The sequence below is a fragment of the Poromitra crassiceps genome (assembly GCF_964638095.1).
Source record: "Poromitra crassiceps genome assembly, chromosome: 17".
Classification (NCBI taxonomy): Eukaryota; Metazoa; Chordata; class Actinopteri; order Beryciformes; family Melamphaidae; genus Poromitra; species Poromitra crassiceps.
This window is the reverse complement of record NC_139635.1, coordinates 25350127-25368138: the sequence shown is the minus strand read 5'-3', so window position 1 is coordinate 25368138 and position 18012 is coordinate 25350127. Positions and strand designations below refer to the sequence as shown.

General features: G+C 43.4%; 1 protein-coding gene across 1 annotated transcript; it reads right to left on the bottom strand.

Moving 5' to 3' along the window:
• Positions 1-277: 277 nt before the first annotated feature.
• LOC310792280 (carboxy-terminal kinesin 2-like) lies at positions 278-16030 on the bottom strand (the record flags this gene model as incomplete). The annotated part of the gene is made up of 14 exons (XM_083654002.1): positions 278-319; positions 1123-1198; positions 2278-2351; positions 4585-4739; positions 5237-5375; positions 5717-5881; positions 6649-6846; positions 7501-7587; positions 8607-8720; positions 11494-11640; positions 13133-13541; positions 13942-14092; positions 14841-14898; positions 15905-16030. The coding sequence occupies 14 exons, from the start codon at positions 16028-16030 to the stop codon at positions 278-280; spliced, it is 1941 nt and encodes a 646-aa protein (XP_083510128.1).
• Positions 16031-18012: the final 1982 nt, after the last annotated feature.

The following is an 18012-nucleotide window of genomic DNA, read 5'->3' as shown; positions in this document are numbered from 1 at the left end:
GGTGGGGGCAGATGATCTGCGGTGGAAGCAAAACGTCCATCGAGCCGAAACGATTAGAGCCGAGTGGGGACGAGCTGTGCAGGGCTGTTAAATGTGGTGGAATTGAGCCATTATGGAATGGATTTCGGTTTGTCCTGTCTCGTTAGAGATTTCAACTGAAGTGTTTAGTGTACGTCCAAAAATTAAGAGGCTTGCTTTCAGACACTCTTAAAGTGACAAAGAGGAGATAGTGGACAGCTGCTGCTCCGTCTCTTGTAATGTCCTCTTACAGTACTTCTTACTTGCAGTTGGCCTGGGCAGTGCCAATCACACTGTTCACCTGCAAAAGAAGAAACACAAATGATTAGATGGCAAAGCATTAACACACACTTAGCATTACAGGGACAATCCAACCTTGGATCCTCTTAACACCAGAATATATCATCAATCTGTAATGTTCAATGCATTCCAGCCTTCTTTTGTGATGAAGTGTTGTCATTTACTGCTGTACATTTTGAATGGTGCACCAATGCACGCAGACAGCTGGACTTGTGTTAAAGGGATAGTTCGGTTAGGAGCGGAGGAATACGGTAGTTCTACGCTTGGGAGGAAATGTAGTGCCGAATGAGAGGGCTGTTTGATGGTAAAGTAAAGCGCTGAAAATGGTCAAAATAGAGCGTGCATGTACACTGATATTGATGTGTTTAGGTGGGCGTTGTTTTAGGTGGCTAAATTACGTTTTAGTTCTTGGCCCCCTGTACTAGAGAGACAGAGCTGTGGAGGCTGTTGCTTCAGAGTGCTGGGTCTCGATAGACGGTGCGCTCAGTGTCCAGAACACTGTACCTATTTCAGTTAGTGTATGCAACTAGCTGATAGGACCCCACTTCAAACAAACCGAACTATCCCTTTAAGAACAGCCCGGGCCAATCAGAGGCGTGCCACATCTTTTCTTGCGGAAAAACACGGAAATGCTGATTTGTGATTCAGACCATCCGTCGCTGAAGTGATGATGTAAGATGTTGGGTCTGAGCACGTGAGATTAATCTGGATGTAATGTCACATCTACATTTGGCCAGTTCTCCATCCTGCATAGGAACGAGCAAAGAAAGGACAAAGAAAGGATCTAGGTAGGAGGCTACTGACCAGAGAGGCGAATTTCAACGAGTTGAGACTTTCTCCAAGGCTGTCGGGCTCTGGAGCGATGTTGACGAACATCAAACTGAGGCGAGAAAGACAACACAGAAAACACTAGATTAGCACACAGGGTCCCCACACATTTTCATGGATGACTTTTCAAAACTTGTCCATGACTTTTCAAGGATCCATAATATAATTTCCATGTAATGCGAGGCAGGGACTCGGAGTCGGAATCAATAGCAGAAATGATGACTACACTGGACAAATAGGACACGTCACTGTGTCATTACCTGGAAGCTATTGAAATACAAATATTCCATCAAAATGTGAACATAAAATACATGCAGCACTAAAACACATTAGAGCTACGTTACGTCAGCAGCTACAGAAAATAAAACTGCCCTTATGTTACATTACGTGGAAGGAAGGTTATCCATGGAAGATTACTGTAATAATAATAATAATAATAATAATAATAATAATAATAATAATAATACATAAGTAACTGTAACAATTCATTTCATTATGCACAACATTACATTGCTTTTCTGAAACTTTTACTAATTCCATGACTTTTCCTGGCCTGGAAAAGGAGATTTCGAAATTCTAGGACTTTTCCATGACCATTTAGAAATGAGTTAATTGACTTAAGGCACAGCTTTTGTTCTTAGGAGCTACAAATTAAACGTCATATCAAAGAGAGTGTCTGTTGATTTGGTTAAGGGTGTATGGCAGAGAGGTTTTCAAAGTGGGAGGCGGGCCTTCCCCAGGGGGGATGGATGTGAAAAAAGTATTACATTAGTTATCAAAAGGAGATCATATAGAATAGCCTAAATGTGTGTGATTTGTTAAATAGATAGTCCAGAGAGATTTGTTGGAAATGTTACGGTTTTTCCCCACTTCCTCAGAGTCAGAAACAAATGAACAGAGAGATTCATGTATTTGGTGTCGTCTGAACTTCTCTTAAGTCAAACAGCAATATCAGGCTATCTGGGTTCATTTGTTGGGTGTCTATGAGATCAAATAACATCATGATCCCATAGGCATCCAGGAATTAAGTGAGGGGGGCGGGGCCCTGTGGAGGCCCACACTCTCAGACTTTGAAAAGCCCTGGTGTATGGAATTGGCCAGCAGTATGTTACTTGCCGATGCTGAACTCACGTTTTGCTTTTGCCTCCCAAGCAGCTCTGCAGGAGGTTGGTGAGCTTGGAGTTCCTGTATGGGATGTAGGTCTCCTGCAACACAAACACAGGAACCATTTACATCTCGCCAAAACCCTAATCATTTCTGTCCCAACATGAGCTGTCGTAGCCTTGCTAGAATGAACATGACCTGAACATGAGCTGTCGTAGCCTTGCTATCAGAATGAACATGACCTGACGTAGGCTGTTTAACACATTCACTGCCAGACGTTTTTTTTTTACTGTAGGTAGGTTCTGCCAGAGGGTTCTTTTGAGGATTCTGGCTCATCTTTCAAGACCCGAGGATTCTTTTCTGCTAAGATTTTGTGAACACACAATATCTCAAAAGAACTAATAGAATGTGTGCTTTCTCTGTCTAAAAGAGTTAGTTTGTAGAGTTAGTAGTTATGTAAGCATTAGCAGTTGAATACAGCATGGTTTCAGCGTCAGAAAAATTATTCAGAGATAAACGGCTTTTTGTGAAATTCGATAGAACAGTCACTTTAACCATTCATTTTTGGCATCAGTAAGACGTCAGACATCTAAACAATAGTTTTGAACAGTAATTTCCTCCATAACAGCAGGAAACCCCCCTCTGCTTCCAACTCCTCCCTCCGTGTGTGTTCTCCTCCTGCCTCCCTGGCTCTCCAGCGGGCGTGTCACAACGAAGTTGCTGCTGCTGCTGTGCCTGTTTGCGCGGCCGCTCTTTGAGGAAGTCTGGGTGGACTCGCTCGTTTCGTGGAGTTTTGGTTGAGAGCTTTGATGAAGCTTTTGCGATTCTGGTCATATTTATGCTGCGTGTTTCAAAGTGTGCATCCAATCTATTCTTGGAACCCCCCACCGTTGCCACCGCTGTGCATCAGCGCGAAAGTGAAAGCGTTTTCGCCATCAATTTTACAGTATGAGAACGGCTTCCTCGCGCTTTTCCCTCCAGTTTTGGGTCGCCTCTTTCTACTGTGGAGAGACATGTCGCCACTCAGTGGGTCGGGAAAATAGATTATACACATTCAATACCTCCAATTCTGGTGTAGGAGACGTAAAAGGGTTAGATCAACGTCCCACCGTCAAAAAAAAAAAAAAAAAAATTTAAGCCGAGATAACTCGTCTTTGGCAGTGAACGGTTGGATTCTGTAAGCCGAGATAACTCGTCAATAGCTGTGTTTCCATTACAGTTTTTCGCAAAAGAATTGCGATATTTCTACAACTTCGACAATGTACAATTGCGACTTGTAGGCGTTTCCATTGAAGTTGCGTTTGAGTGATTCCCCGTTGCAGCAGCTGCCACAGTGATTACGCACGGGGATCTGCCCCATATCCCGTCCCCTGCATGCTCAAATCCAACCAATGGTCAATGCAAATCCCAACATGAAGTTACAATGCATATAAACGAGCCTGATTATCAATTCAAAAGAAAATGAGTCGCAAAATGTTGCTGGCTGCGTGAATGCAGTCAGCGCGACAGGCAGAGGAAAAAAGGTAGCCTATAGCCTACAACTGGTCCGATTTAGAGATGGAGGGGGGAAAAGGCTGATTTGGTTCTATAATTGCACCTGAAACGTGTGCAATGTATTAGCCTACTCACAGTCACTGTATTCACTTCAGACAGCACCACCGCACCAGTGTGTGCTTTTCATCCTCTCATCTCGCCGCTGTGCCAAATGCGCGCACACAGGCAGCCTGCTGTCACCATGGACCGATTTCTGCCATTAAACATTATCTAATTTGCCCGGCTACCTTTTGCATAACACTCGTCTTTCTGCTAGGTAGCGTTGCTTCAAAGTTTTCCACTTGCTGTGGAGGTTTTGACACGGCTATCGAACCTTACTTACCAAACTTATTTTCCGCTCCTTTTCCAAGGGATAATATGGGTCACATGACGTGCAAATGCGAAAAATGTGTTTCCATTACACTTTTGCGATAAACTTCTATATCGACACGTCTGAAAAACCACCTCATGAGAGCGAAAAAACTTTTTGCGATATTTGGGAGGTTTTTCGAAATTCACGTGTTTCCATTACCCAATTTCTATTGCGATATTTAGATTTTGCGCATTTCTGAGTGTAATGGAAACACAACTAATGGCAGTGAACGTGTTAATGGAGGAAGATGAAATTCTCACCAGAAAAGCCACACACAAAATGCACCCAAATTTAGAGGCCAAGTCCTCGAGAACCTTCAGGTCCTCATATTGACACGATCAAATCCAAGACATTTGAAATACTTTGCAGAACCGGCAGACACACCCTGGAGTGACAGTTGAGTGGTTTTCATCGAGGTGCGGACATACCTTGTTGGCCAGAGCGGTCATGACGGTGCTCAGGTGGGTGAGCGAGATGTTGATGGCGTTCATCTCTTTCAAACGTTCACCCTGTGCTGTAGAATGGAACGACTGAGTCTTCTCCATGCGCTCGGTACCAGCCAGGTCCACCAGGCACAGAGTGGCTGTGCACACAAAACAAAGCACAAAACAAGAGACAAAAGTCAGAGTTGTGCGTTGTAGGTGCGCTCCGGCACTTTAGGAAATAGCACTACACCCCTGGTTGTGTGCACACAAAAAATAAACTTGAAAACAAAGGGAACATATCGCATGAAGAAATTGCAGCAGTCGTGGACAACATACCATTTTCCTCCGGATCTATTTAACTTCAAAATTGTTCCAAAAAGTATAGTGAAATATTCTGCATGTAAATTGAAGGCATTCCTTCTAAATACACAAGTAAAGCCAGTGACTGCCTGACTTCTAAATACACAAGTAAAGCCAGTGACTGCCTGACTTCTAAAAACACAAGTAAAGCCAGTGACTGCCTGACTTCTAAAAACACAAGTAAAGCCAGTGACGGCCTGATTCTTAGACATTTCTTTTGGAATTCTTCTCCAAAGGTCTTACTGTACACACCATGGGAATGCACATGGGATCATACGAAATGGATCATACTCACACTTGCAGGCCCCGCCCCTGCCGGTGTTCGATCCCTCTATGTCGAGCTGGAAAACCGAGTGAGAGCGAGAGGAGCGCTCGTTTTGGTTGGTCTGAGCTGTGGAGCGATGGTGATTGGCCAAGTCGATAAAGCCGAGAACCTGGTAGAGAGAGGAGGACAAACAGGAGAGGGTTGCTGCGGTGTGAACATACACCGTGAATAGACTGCACAATTATGGCTAAAAAGGTAATCCAGATTATTTTTTGATCACAATCATTAATCTTGATGACTTGGAGAACACACTTCTTTCATTGCACTTTTCTGCTCATAGGCTACCATATCACCATTCTGGAGCACCCAACTAGAGATGCAGCTCCAAGTCAAATAAATTGACATTTGATGTTTCTATATGGCCAAATTGTCCAATCATCAATTGTGGAACCTAAAACATGATATAGGTTGATACATAATAAACAGTGGAACCTTAGGTATCTGCAGTACCTGATCGACGGAGATGACCTTCTCGTAGGTGAGGTTGGTGACGGTCATTTTGTCGTTGGCCAACTTGCGGATCTCGTGCTCCGGCCTTTCGTTGGCCTTGCCGGTGTGCAGGAGGTCCCGCAGGGTGTCATTGTAGATCTCCACGAAGCTCGCTGTGAAGGTGAACTGAGATCAAATAGAGACACGGTCAGGAAGAAATACATGGTTATTTTCTTACCTTTGCCCATAGCTCCTCTACTGTGTGCCATGTTGCCTGAAGAATGCATAAGGGATGAATGTACATTTGTAGTGTGACATATACAGTATGTGAGCGTAGGTTCTGTTACTGACACTTTGCAACAGAAATAACTGAAGACGAAAACTATGGGACTTGCATACGTCCACAAAACTGCTTAGTAAGCAAAGCAAAGGGGGGGGGGGGGGGTGTCTAACGGACACGTCACCACGAACATATATTATATACAGATATATTTTACAGATATATTTTGCACATATATCACACACATATCCAAAAACTGTAAACAGTTTTGCAGTTTGACACTTATTGAGCATTGATTTGAGTCAAGTTGTGAACCAGTGATGTCATTCATGCACAAATGACATCACTGGTCCACATCATAACTCAAATCAACTCTCAAAAACTGTCAAACTAAATGAATGCCTACAAAACGGTTGACAGTTTTCGGATACAGGTGAGATTATGTGCAAAATAACTCGCCATTGACAATTGGCGGCGTGTTCCTTCAAGACCTATTGAAGTAGCTGTACGAAAGGCCTTGAATTGAGATCATGAATTTAGAATCTAAATTCATGATCTAAATTTTAGATCACGTTAAGCCATTCAAATCTTTCCCAGTATCTGCAAACACCCTGGTGGTACCACTTCTGTCCACCTACTTCCCTATAGCACATATTAATACCAACCAACCAACCTGCCAGCCCTGCTCTCCAAGTTCCTCTGAGGCCTTGAAGATCTGCTGCATGGCTCTGGGAATGACCCCTCTCTCCTCCTCCACATCACCTCCTTCCATAGTGAAGGTTTTACCGCTTCCAGTCTGGCCATAAGCGAAGCAGCAGACGTTGTAGCCGTCCAGTGCCGACTGCACCAGCAGGGAGATCTCCTGAAAGACCTGAGAACACAGCAGTGAAATGCACCACGTTAGAAGTTTCAATGCAGAACCATCGTTTGCCTACGGCGCTGCCACCCAGTGGCAGGTGACAAGTCATCGTTCAGCTGTCTTGCCACATTACAAAAAAGTAAAAACATAATTGGCTGGTAAAATAGTCAAAGTAACAATTGGAACGGCTCTTTCCATATATATATATATATATATATATATATATATATATATATATATATATATATATATATATATATATATATATATATATTTCCATATATCACCCAGATATCAGATCTTTGCAAGGTGCCCATTGACAAGTTGCTCTTATCCAGAGCAATTTGCATTGAATTTGTAGGCAGGAGGGTCTCTTCAACAGCAGAGTTACAGGCTCATTACTATTGTACTAAACTGCAGTTTCTCTGTAGGTAACAAACAAGCAGAACCCTGCATCCAAACAAACACTTTCAGACTGGGTGCAGGACAGACAGAAGTGTACTAAAGAGAAATAGAGCCTAAGCACTGAACTTATTGCTCCTTGGTAGATTTACTGTGGGACAACTTTACTATAAATTTTTCCCCATAATGGAATTTTGAGGGGAAATCCCATTGCTGAACTGACTGTGTGATGTGAGCCAGGTAAACACAGATGACTCCACGTACCTCCTCCTGGGACGCATGAGGGCCGAACACGTGGTCAAAAGTGAAGTTGTAGTTGGTCTGTGTGTCTCCATGTCGGCCAACGTGAGACTGAGAGGCAGAAAGAGAGAGAAGCGTTTTAGTTCATGATAGAGTTGGCAATTCCTTCAAAGAAACAAAAAGATAGTTAAGGGAGGGGGGGGGGGGGTCACTCAAGAACACACATGGCTCTTATGGGAGGGGGGGGGGGGGGTGTCACTCAAGAACACACATGGCTCTTATGGGAATCAAAGTCTATCTAAGTGTCAGGCCACCTTGTCCATCTCCGTAACGCACAAATGTGATGCAAATAAACGTGTATTAAAATGTGAGGGGACTGAACTAAGCGTATCAAAATACTTTTCCCACCAACAAAATTCATATCCCTTTGTGATGAAAAGAACAGGAAGGGAAATTAACACCAGTTGCACCAAATCGCCCCAATTTATTTTGCTATGGCCACTTTGGCACGGTGGCTCAGTGGTAGAGCTGTCGCCTCGCAGTCAGAAGGTCCTGAGTTCGATTCTCGCCTGGGACACTGCGGGCGCTGTGGTTGTGTTCCCCCCATATCTTCAGTGCCTACTGCCCAGGTGGGGTATCTCGTCGTAAGGGCCTTTCTGTCTGTGTGGAGTTTGCATGTTCTCCCGGTGCTCCCCCAGGGGGTTCCTCCGTATATAACCCCCCCCCACTAAAAACATGCAGGAGATCAGATCGTCATCGTCATCTGACCAGTGACGACAACATCCGAAGTCGGTCCCCGGGCGCTGTACGAGAAAGCGACCACTGCTCCTGGCCTGCCCTCCGGAGGAAAGGACAAAGCCAGGATGGGTTAAATGCAGAGGACAAATTTCACCGGCCACCGTCAGCATGTGTGTGTTTGTGGCCCTCCGTGCATGTGTTGATGTGTAACCGTGTGACAATAAAAGACGGGCTTGTCCGTCTGAAATCGTTTTGACAGCTAACTCATCATTTTAGGAGGTTCTTGTCTAAACATTCTCCCAATGGCTCCAATATGGTGAATGCGGCCAGGAGGTAGCCATGTCTGTATTGTATTAACAGCAGCCTGCTCTGGGATGCTGGAAGGTTCCTACCTCCTCTGTCTTGACAAGGGTCAGCGCCTTGTTATCAATAGCGGAGAGCTGGAGGTGATCGCTGTTGCCTCCACCCACCAGGGGGCGCACTCTGCAGAAGACTACGATGTTTCCCTATAGGGGGGACAACAGAGATGGGACACAGACCTCATTAGTCAGAGGCGAGAGAAAATGCAACATATCTTATTATTTGAAACCAGCGCTATTATACTCAGTTCTTATAATTTTTTTTTATATATATTATATATATTTTTTAATAATATCTCTCAATTTTTTTTAGAACTACTGTCACTAAAGGTGAATTTAAGCAGCTTTTGCACGAGTGTGCACTGTGTATGTTCACTGTGATGATGCCGTGCTGTGCTGTGCAATGCAGTGGCTTGGAGCCCAAGACAGTATAATCTAATCTAATCTAATCCAATTTTCTCTACGGGGTAATAAGTATAATCTTATCTTAATTTGTGGCAAATAAAACATGAGGGAAGATTCGGTTGACAGGAAAACAGGCAACACTTCTTCAAATAAATGTGGCCTATACAGATAAAAAAAATCATACAATTGAAATAAAGCAGATGGGTTAATTTCAGGGGCGTTAAGGTCATGAAAGACAAAACTAGACATGGTCACTTGCTTTGAGCTCCTGGATTTTATTGTGGAGCCGGCGACGCTCCATCTCGCCGGCATGAAGGTCATCTTTGAGCTTCTTTGTGGTCTCCGTCAGGGCCTTGTTCTCCACCTTGGAGGCCTGCAGGGCGGCCTGAACATGGGCCAGAGTCCACTCCTTCGCTGAGAGCTTCTCCTGGAGTAGAGGAGAAAGAAGAGAGAAGAAGAGAGAGATGCTTTGACCAAATCCAGCGCTCTAAAATGTCTACTTAATTTCTTGACTGAATTTGCCCAATGTTCCCAACACACAATAAGCAGCATCTGGACAATAGGACTATAACATGGGCTGTGTTTCACGGATTCACTTGTGTTGTTCAGTCAGCCCTCAGCAGGCAAGGCGGCAGAAGAGGAGAGATGTCCCCTCTATATTCTGTCCAATAGACGAGTGACTGTGTCGACCACATGACATTGTTCAGAAAGTTTGGTGCGCTTGTGGCAAATTGCATGTGTGAAAGCGAACCGGAACCAAATGAAAAATGAAACAATGTTGCAACTTCACCCCCCCGAATCGCACTGTCCACCAGCTTATACAGTATGTGAACGCCACCTTAAACACGGTTGTGGATCACTACCATCAGGGTTCGATGTTGGTAGTGTACAATTGTCGCGTTACATAACAACATTACATGACATTTACTCAATTACTCCCCGGGGATCAATCAGGTTTTTCTGATTCTGATGATCCCACATACCAGCCATGGCTAAAATGAGTTAGCTGCCGTCCGACTGCTGACTTTATACCTTGTGAGTTTGGAGCTCTCTCTCCAGGCTCTCTCGGAGGGTCTCTGCGGCCTTGCGCAGGGCCTGCAGCTCCTCCCGGTCCTCCCTAAAATCACAAAATGAGAGCACATACAGCATGACACTCCCAGCAAACACATTTAACACCAGCACAGCATAATGAAAGCAACAACATGCTCTATCAATTAACACGTTCACTGCCAAGGACGTGTTAACACGTTTTCAGAATCCAGCTGTTGACTGCCAAGGACGTGTTAACACGTTCTCAGAATCGATTTTTTTTTTTTGACGGTGGGACGTTGATCTAACCCTTTTACGTCTTCCTACACCAGAATTGGAGGTATTGAATGTGTATAATCTATTTTACCGACCCACTGAGTGTCGACATGTCTCTCCACAGTAGAAAGAGGCGACCCAAAACTGGAGGGAAAAGCGCGACGAAGCCGTTCTCATACTGTAAAATTGATGGCGAAAACGCTTTCACTTTCGCGCTGATGCACAGCGGTGGCAACGGTGGGGGGTTCCAAGAATAGATTGGATGCACACTTTGAAACACGCAGCATAAATATGACCAGAATCGCATCAAAGCTCTCAACCAAAACTCCACGAAACGAGCGAGCCCACCCAGACTTCCTCAAACAGCGGCCGCTCAAACAGGCAGCAGCCAGGCAGCAGCAACTTCGTTGTGACACGCCCGCTGGAGAGCCAGGGAGGCAGGAGGAGAACACACACGGAGGGAGGAGTTGGAAGCAGAGGGGGGTTTCCTGCTGTTATGGAGGAAATTACTGTTCAAAACTATTGTTTAGATGTCTGACTCTTACTGATGCCAAAAATGAATGGTTAAAGTGACTGTTCTATCGAATTTCACAAAAAGCCGTTTATCTCTGAATAATTTTTCTGACGCTGAAACCATGCTGTATTCAACTGCTAATGCTTACATAACTACTAACTCTACAAACTAACTCTTTTAGACAGAGAAAGCACACATTCTATTAGTTCTTTTGAGATATTGTGTGTTCACAAAATCTTAGCAGAAAAGAATCCTCGGGTCTTGAAAGATGAGCCAGAATCCTCAAAAAAACCCTCTGGCAGAAGCTAACTACAGTAAAAAAAAACGTCTGGCAGTGAATGTGTTAAATGCAAGTTTACAAAAAGTGAGATAGCTCGATAATTGTATTTCATCAAGCAGGTTGTGCCAAAGATTAGGCATATTTCAAAATGTAAACTCGACTTACAAACTGGCAGAGAGCTGGATGTGATCATCGCTGATGACCATGATGTTTCCCTATAGGGCGCAAGCAGGGACACAGACCTCATTAGTCAGAGAGGAGAGAAATGCAACATCACTTTGGTTGTGGTCAACAAAACAAAACACCTCTTCAAATGAAGGTGAACTACAGATAGAATCATACAATTTAAGTAAAGCAGATGGGTTAATTTCAGGGGTCTTAAGGTCATGAAACTCAAAACTAGACCTGCAACTTACTTTCAGCTCCTGGATGGTATTGTGGAGTTGGCTGCGCTCCAGCTCTCCAGCATCAAGCCCGTGTTTAAGCTTCTCCACGGTCGCCTCGGAGGCCTTCAGGGCGGTCTGCTCTTGGGCCAGAGTCGCCTCCAGTCGCAGGAGCTTTGCCTGGACGACACATGTTAAGGGAACAAGTGCCTGGAGTACACAGGATGAGACAAAGAGAGAGAAAAAGAATAGATGAGTTTACCAAACCTAGCGCTCTAACATTTCTACTTTTCTTGACTGGATTTGATGAATTGGGTCAATGTTCCCAAAGCAATAAGCAGCATCCGGACAGTAGCTGCTGGTATTTCGACCCACATGTAGGCGAGGTCATTTTTCAGTTTTTTTTTTTTACAGATTATGAAAGTGCAGATTGTAAGATTTCAAATGATGTGTCACACATTGTAATCTGAAAAAGAATGAAGGATATATGCTTATTTGAATGTGAATGTTCACACTCCTAAAAGCCACATTTAAAGATAACGGCCCTCAAAGTTGGAGAAGCTTTTTACACCTAAGCAGTAGAGCTGTCGAAAATAATCGATTCAGAGATGCATCGCGATGCTTAATAGGACGATTCTGAATCGATTAACAAATATCAAAAATCGATTATTAAAAAAAAAAATTTTTTTTTTTTTTTTATAATCAAATAAAATAGAATGTAAGTACATGCAGTTGTTTATTTTAATTATGGATCATAATACAATGCAATTCCAAATGCACTTTTATTTTAAAAGTAGCCACACAGTGAGAAAAAAGAAAGTGAGAAAAAATAAATCATGTATTGCGGAAAAAGTGATTCATTGATTTAAGATGCATCGCGATGCATCGAGATGCATCGGAGATGCATCGAGATGCATCGTATAATCGAATCGAATCGAATCGTAGACTTGTATAATCGAATCGTATCGAATTGTGAGATCAGTGAAGATGCACAGCTCTACTAAGCAGCCAGGTAAGGAGGGACTGGACAACAAGGACTTTTATTTTAGAAGATACACTTATTTACTGATTCTAAAACGGCTGCATTTTATGTGGAATGGATAGTTCAAAACCTAGACTTGTGTATTAATGGATTTTTTTTTTTTTTTTTCAAAATATAAACTATTTTCTCATTATCTGGTCATTACAATTGGCCTACATGTGGTCCCTTCTTCTGGCGAGTGTCTTTATTAGCTTTTTAAAGTCTTTTAAAAGTCCTAAAATTCGGACTATAACATGGCCATATCAGCGGTCCTATACTGCACTTGGTAACAGTAGATTATGGCACTAACAGCGTTATGGTAGTGATCTACAGGTCAGGTCGTCAGGATCCATCATTTCAAAGCTTCTGATTCATTCAGGGTTCCCACACCATCTTAAACATCAAATTCCAGGACTTTCCAGGCCCAATTCCCTCAATTTCAAGGAGCCAAACAGCATCGTTTGAGACACGGATCAAAGCGATTACTGTTACAACACTGAGAATTTCTATCATGAGAACAAGCAGCTTTACAGAAGCTCACAGACAACAATTCAAAAGAGAGGCTTGAATGTGTGTTAAACATCAAGTCAAACATTTTTTTTTTAATCACTTTTTTCTGATTCTGAAGATACCAGCCATGGCAAATTATACCTTGAGAGGTTGGAGCTCCCTCTGCAGGTTCTTTCTGAGCCTCTCTGTGCGGTTGTGCTTGCGTTTCAGGTCGGTCATCTTCCTCTTGAGGACATTATTTTCAGTGCTCAGCTGCTCCCCGACTCCCTTTAGGACCTGCAGCTCCTCCGTGAAGTTCGTCAGGTTCCTCTCGAGGACATTATTTTCACTGCTGAGCTGCTCCCTGACTCCCTTCACGACCTGCAGCTCCTCCGTGAGGTTGGTCAGGTTGCTCTTGAGGACATTATTTTCGGTGCTCAGCTGCTCCCCGACTCCCTTCACGACCTGCAGCTCCTCTGTGAGGTTGGTCACGTTGCTCTTGAGGACATTATTTTCAGTGGTCAGCTGCTCCCTGACTGCCTTCAGCACATGCAGCTCCTCCCTGTCCTCCCTAAAATCACAAAATGACAGCACATACAGCATGACACTCCCAGCAAACACCAGCAGCACAGCATAATGAAAGCAACAACATGCTACAGTATATCAAGTAAAGGGTCTGACAATAGACCCTACTCACATTTTGTGTCGGAAAGGCAGGGTAAACACAGGTGCAAGGAAAACACTAATGAGGGTTTCAAACTTCCATGATTGGAATTTGGAAAACCCTCGTAAATGTTTTGCTTGCACCTGTGTTTATTCTGCCTTTTTGACACAAAATGGCCCCCGTGAAAAGGGTCATTCTATTTCCGAGCAGGTTGTGCCAAAGATTAGGCACATTTCAAACTTTAAAGTCTACTGACAAACGTGAGTCACATCACAACTGCAGTATCGACCAAAATGAGCCACGTTACCTGTTCTGTGCCCTCTCCCTCGCCAGCTCGCTCTCCAACTCTGCAGTTTTGATTTCTCTTTGGGCCAGCGATGCCTGCAGCACTGCGATCTTCTGGTTGGACGATTGGAGCTGCGTCAGGCGGGCAGGCCGCCGGGGAGCCCCGCCTCCACCTGTCGAGGACATCACCATCAACCATTTGACGTACATTTATATTTCATAGTTTGATGTGCCTTTCAGCAGGTCACTGAGCACAACACTTGGTAACTTTTGCCAGGATTGTGTACTTAATTCAGACAAAAATAGTAGGGAATAATAGACTGTTCTTATCATTTGAATTGTGCTGCAATATAGCAAACTTGATCTACGAACAAGTGAGTGAGTTTGTGTTCATTAGCATAATACATGATCCACAAAATGACACTGGTAATAGACAGCACATGAAAAATTCACATCCTTTTTTCTGTCTTTAAATTCATTCTTGGCAGGTTATTATTTTAGTCTACCAGCCCCTGGAAGGTGAGCCAAACGTTAATTTAGAACACTGAGTACCGATATATTACGATCATATAATATTGTCAGCTGTTCAACTGTAATGGTCAGTTCAACTCACCTCTGATTTTGCGAGGAAGGAGAGGAGGACTCTCGGTCTCAGCCTGCAATGCTTCTTGTTGCACATCTGAATGAAATGAGATGAAGGGAGATTTTGTTATGCATCTAACCAAGACAGAGGAACTTTGGGAAAGACGTTGACTGCGCTGGAAATCAGAAGAGCTGGAAACTGGTTTGACATAACAAGAGCTAACCCCCCACGCCTTGCCTCAATTTCTTCTGGCAAGAAAACAGCTTGTACATTTATTGATTATTTTGACTGTGGCAAATAAAGTGATTCTGATATTCAAGTTTGAGTTGGTCACTTACCAAGAGGCACATCTGAAGGCCTCGTCGACTCCTTCTTTGGCTTCTTGCTCCTCCTTTTCTGCAGAAACAAAACAAGCAGAGCATCTTAATCCATGGCAGCAATGAACTTGAGTCATTGGGTTAGAAGACTAAACTCTCCTTGACACTCATTCCTTTATCTGGGACACCTCCAGCAGCCAGGAGAGCACGGCTTGTCCATGCTAAGCTACCTAACCATACATGACATGACAGTGTCCCAATGCATTTACATTTAGGGCAAATAGCTGATGTTTGTATCTGTATTGGCAATAACCCTTGCATAATCCTTGTCTACGAAACTTGTTGTTTAGTGTTGCACATTTTACTGCACACATTTATTGTACATTCCCTTATATACTCATATTTAAAATGCAATCCCTGTATAAGCCTTGTTTACAAACCTACGTAGCGTTGTTGCACTACTGTACATCCCCTTATATATTCATATATAAAAATGCAATATCTGTATAAACCTTGTTCACAAACGTTGTTGCACACCTACCGTACACTTTGACTGTACACTCCCTAATATATTCATATTCAAAAATAGCCACTTTACTACATTGTATATAGCACAGTCACCACATTGTATATAGCAGTCACTGTAAAAAGACTATTTTTTACAAAGTATTCTTGCCTTGACTATGTGTAACCTCCTTTCTCCTTTTTTATTTTTCTCTATATGCGTGTACTTGTGTACTCTGTGTGTACTTGAGAGCAAAGCTAACCAGAGCCCAATTCCTTGTATGTGTTTGCATACTTGGCCAATAAAGCTGATTCTGATTCAATAGATGTAGCAACTATTTACACCCCTACAATGACCATGTATGACAGAGGAGATAGATGTAGCAACTATTTACACCCCTACAATGACATGTATGACAGAGGAGGGCAAGTCAACTGAAAGGGGGTGCAGTGCTCTTCTTAACCCTAGCCTTGTGGGAGGGGCTGTCTCTCTGCAGCCCTGGCGATTGTGGTAGACTTTTTAGACACATGTCACTCCCATCACTAAACTCCACCTGCATCAACAGTCAGCTTCTACTTACTGAAACCCCTGTTCCTTCATCCTCTGAAGAGCTGGACCAGAGTGAAGGGAGTGCCGTGGTGGTCCTCTTTAGAGCCCTTTTCTTGGGCGCTGGTCCCAGGGCTGCTGCAGCCTTAGCCCCATTCATGTTCTCAGCACTCGTCTCAATCTGCATCAAGAGATAAAAATTAATATTAATTTCCTTGCATGCATACATTAAAACAAAAACAAAAACAAAAATAAAATGCAGATCTGTCATGTGATTAGCAAAGAATGAATTCCTGTGGGAGATACCCGCATTCATATGCCCCAATGACATGCATTGGAACGTTACAACCTGGATGTAGCCTACCGTTAACGTTAAAAATGTGGCGAGCTTCATATGATTTATTTTCGGTGCGGACTGTAGCAATTTCCTGACGCAAATCGGCGGAGAGGTTATCGATTTTCTTGTGTAGCTCACACGTCAGTAGCGCTTGTGTTGTTGAGTCAGTCTATCTTTGCTAGCACAATTTGTTCTGACTCCTTATGGCCGCCGTTATTGCTAGTAATTGACATCTCTGGGGCGGCGTCTTTTCCAGGCGAGTCCGGGGTTTCAGATGAGGCTGTAGCGTTTATTTCTTCTCCATTTCAACATCAATATTATAAATTAATTGTTCATAGCAGTCATCATTTAAAGCAGCGACTACTATAAATTTGGCCGAGATTTAGAGTGGCCGTTCAGTGCAACAACCGTCGATTGCATTGGTAGCCTTGAAGAATGAAGTTCGCGTTTGCATCGAGGCTAGCATGTTGGCTTGCAAAGTTTTTAACGTCATTTCCATGCTAACGTTCGTTAGCTAGCAACTGGTGATTTTACCTTCTGCTGATGTGAACCGGAATCCATGATGCATTCACTGACAACCACAATTTGTAGCAACGTTCGTAGTTTCACACTTTCTTCTGTCTTTCTCTTCTCTCTGTTCGACGCTCCTCTCTCTCTGCTCCTCTCTGACTGCGACGCGTAGCGGGCTCACGCCAATAATATCAGCTCCGATATGCAAATGTGGAGGCGGGTCAGTAGCTAACGGTGCAAAATTCGAAACTTCCGACCAATCAGCAGCACACGCACGTACACGCACGCACTAACCTACGCACGCACGCACGCACGCACGTACACGCATGCGTACACACGCACACACACACGCACGCACACACACACACACACAAAGGTACATTTTGAGCCAGTGCATCTGCTACTATCAGAAAGCCAATTCATGTTTGTGTGTCTTTCCTGGAGACTCTGTATGTCACATGTCGTGTGCATGTCAAGGAGCCAGCCCATGTGACCCCCTGGCCTGGCGAGGAAGATGAGCTTGAGGAGGAGGAAGAAGTACTTGGGCATGAGTGACATCACACAGGGGGAAGAAGTACTTGGAGGTCAGCAGGACCCAGAATGCTGCTGGTTCCACTCTCAGACCAGCTAGGATCATTTAGATCTAAATTTTAGATGGAGAAAGTGAATGAAGTGTGATGCCCCCCCCCCCCCCCCCCCACCTCCACGGATTATGACTTCACGGGCCCCTGGGCATGCACCCCTCACGGGCCCCCCCTCACAGCGCAAAATAAAAATAAAAATAATAAAATTTATTTTTTTCTTTTTTTTTGCCCCCCGACTTTTTTTTAATCCAGAATGCAACTCGGGCAAGTTATCAGATATCTGCACTGATTGCAAAGGGTGGACAGCTTTTTCATGTGGTGACTTTGTGAAACAGTGTCTGAATGTGGCTGCAGATATACTGTGTTCACTCCTGAGATTGCATCCCTGCAAATTGTCATGGCAAATTGTTTACAAAAGATGAACAATAAAGCTGATTTTCAAAGTACCTTGAGGATTTTTCAAGTTGTGAATTAAGTCAAATTTCTCTCTTGATTACAAAGGTGGAAAATACAACTGTTTTTAACTGGGTGTTTACTGATTAAATGTTTAAGCTCCCCACAAATGCAGATGTTTTTTTTTTAAATATATATAACCAATTGCAAATTATTACAATTACCAAACAGATAAAAAGTAGATTATTATATTGAAATGTTATTTTAGATTTAGAATGTTAATTTTCTATAAAACACAATACATTTTAATGTAATTCC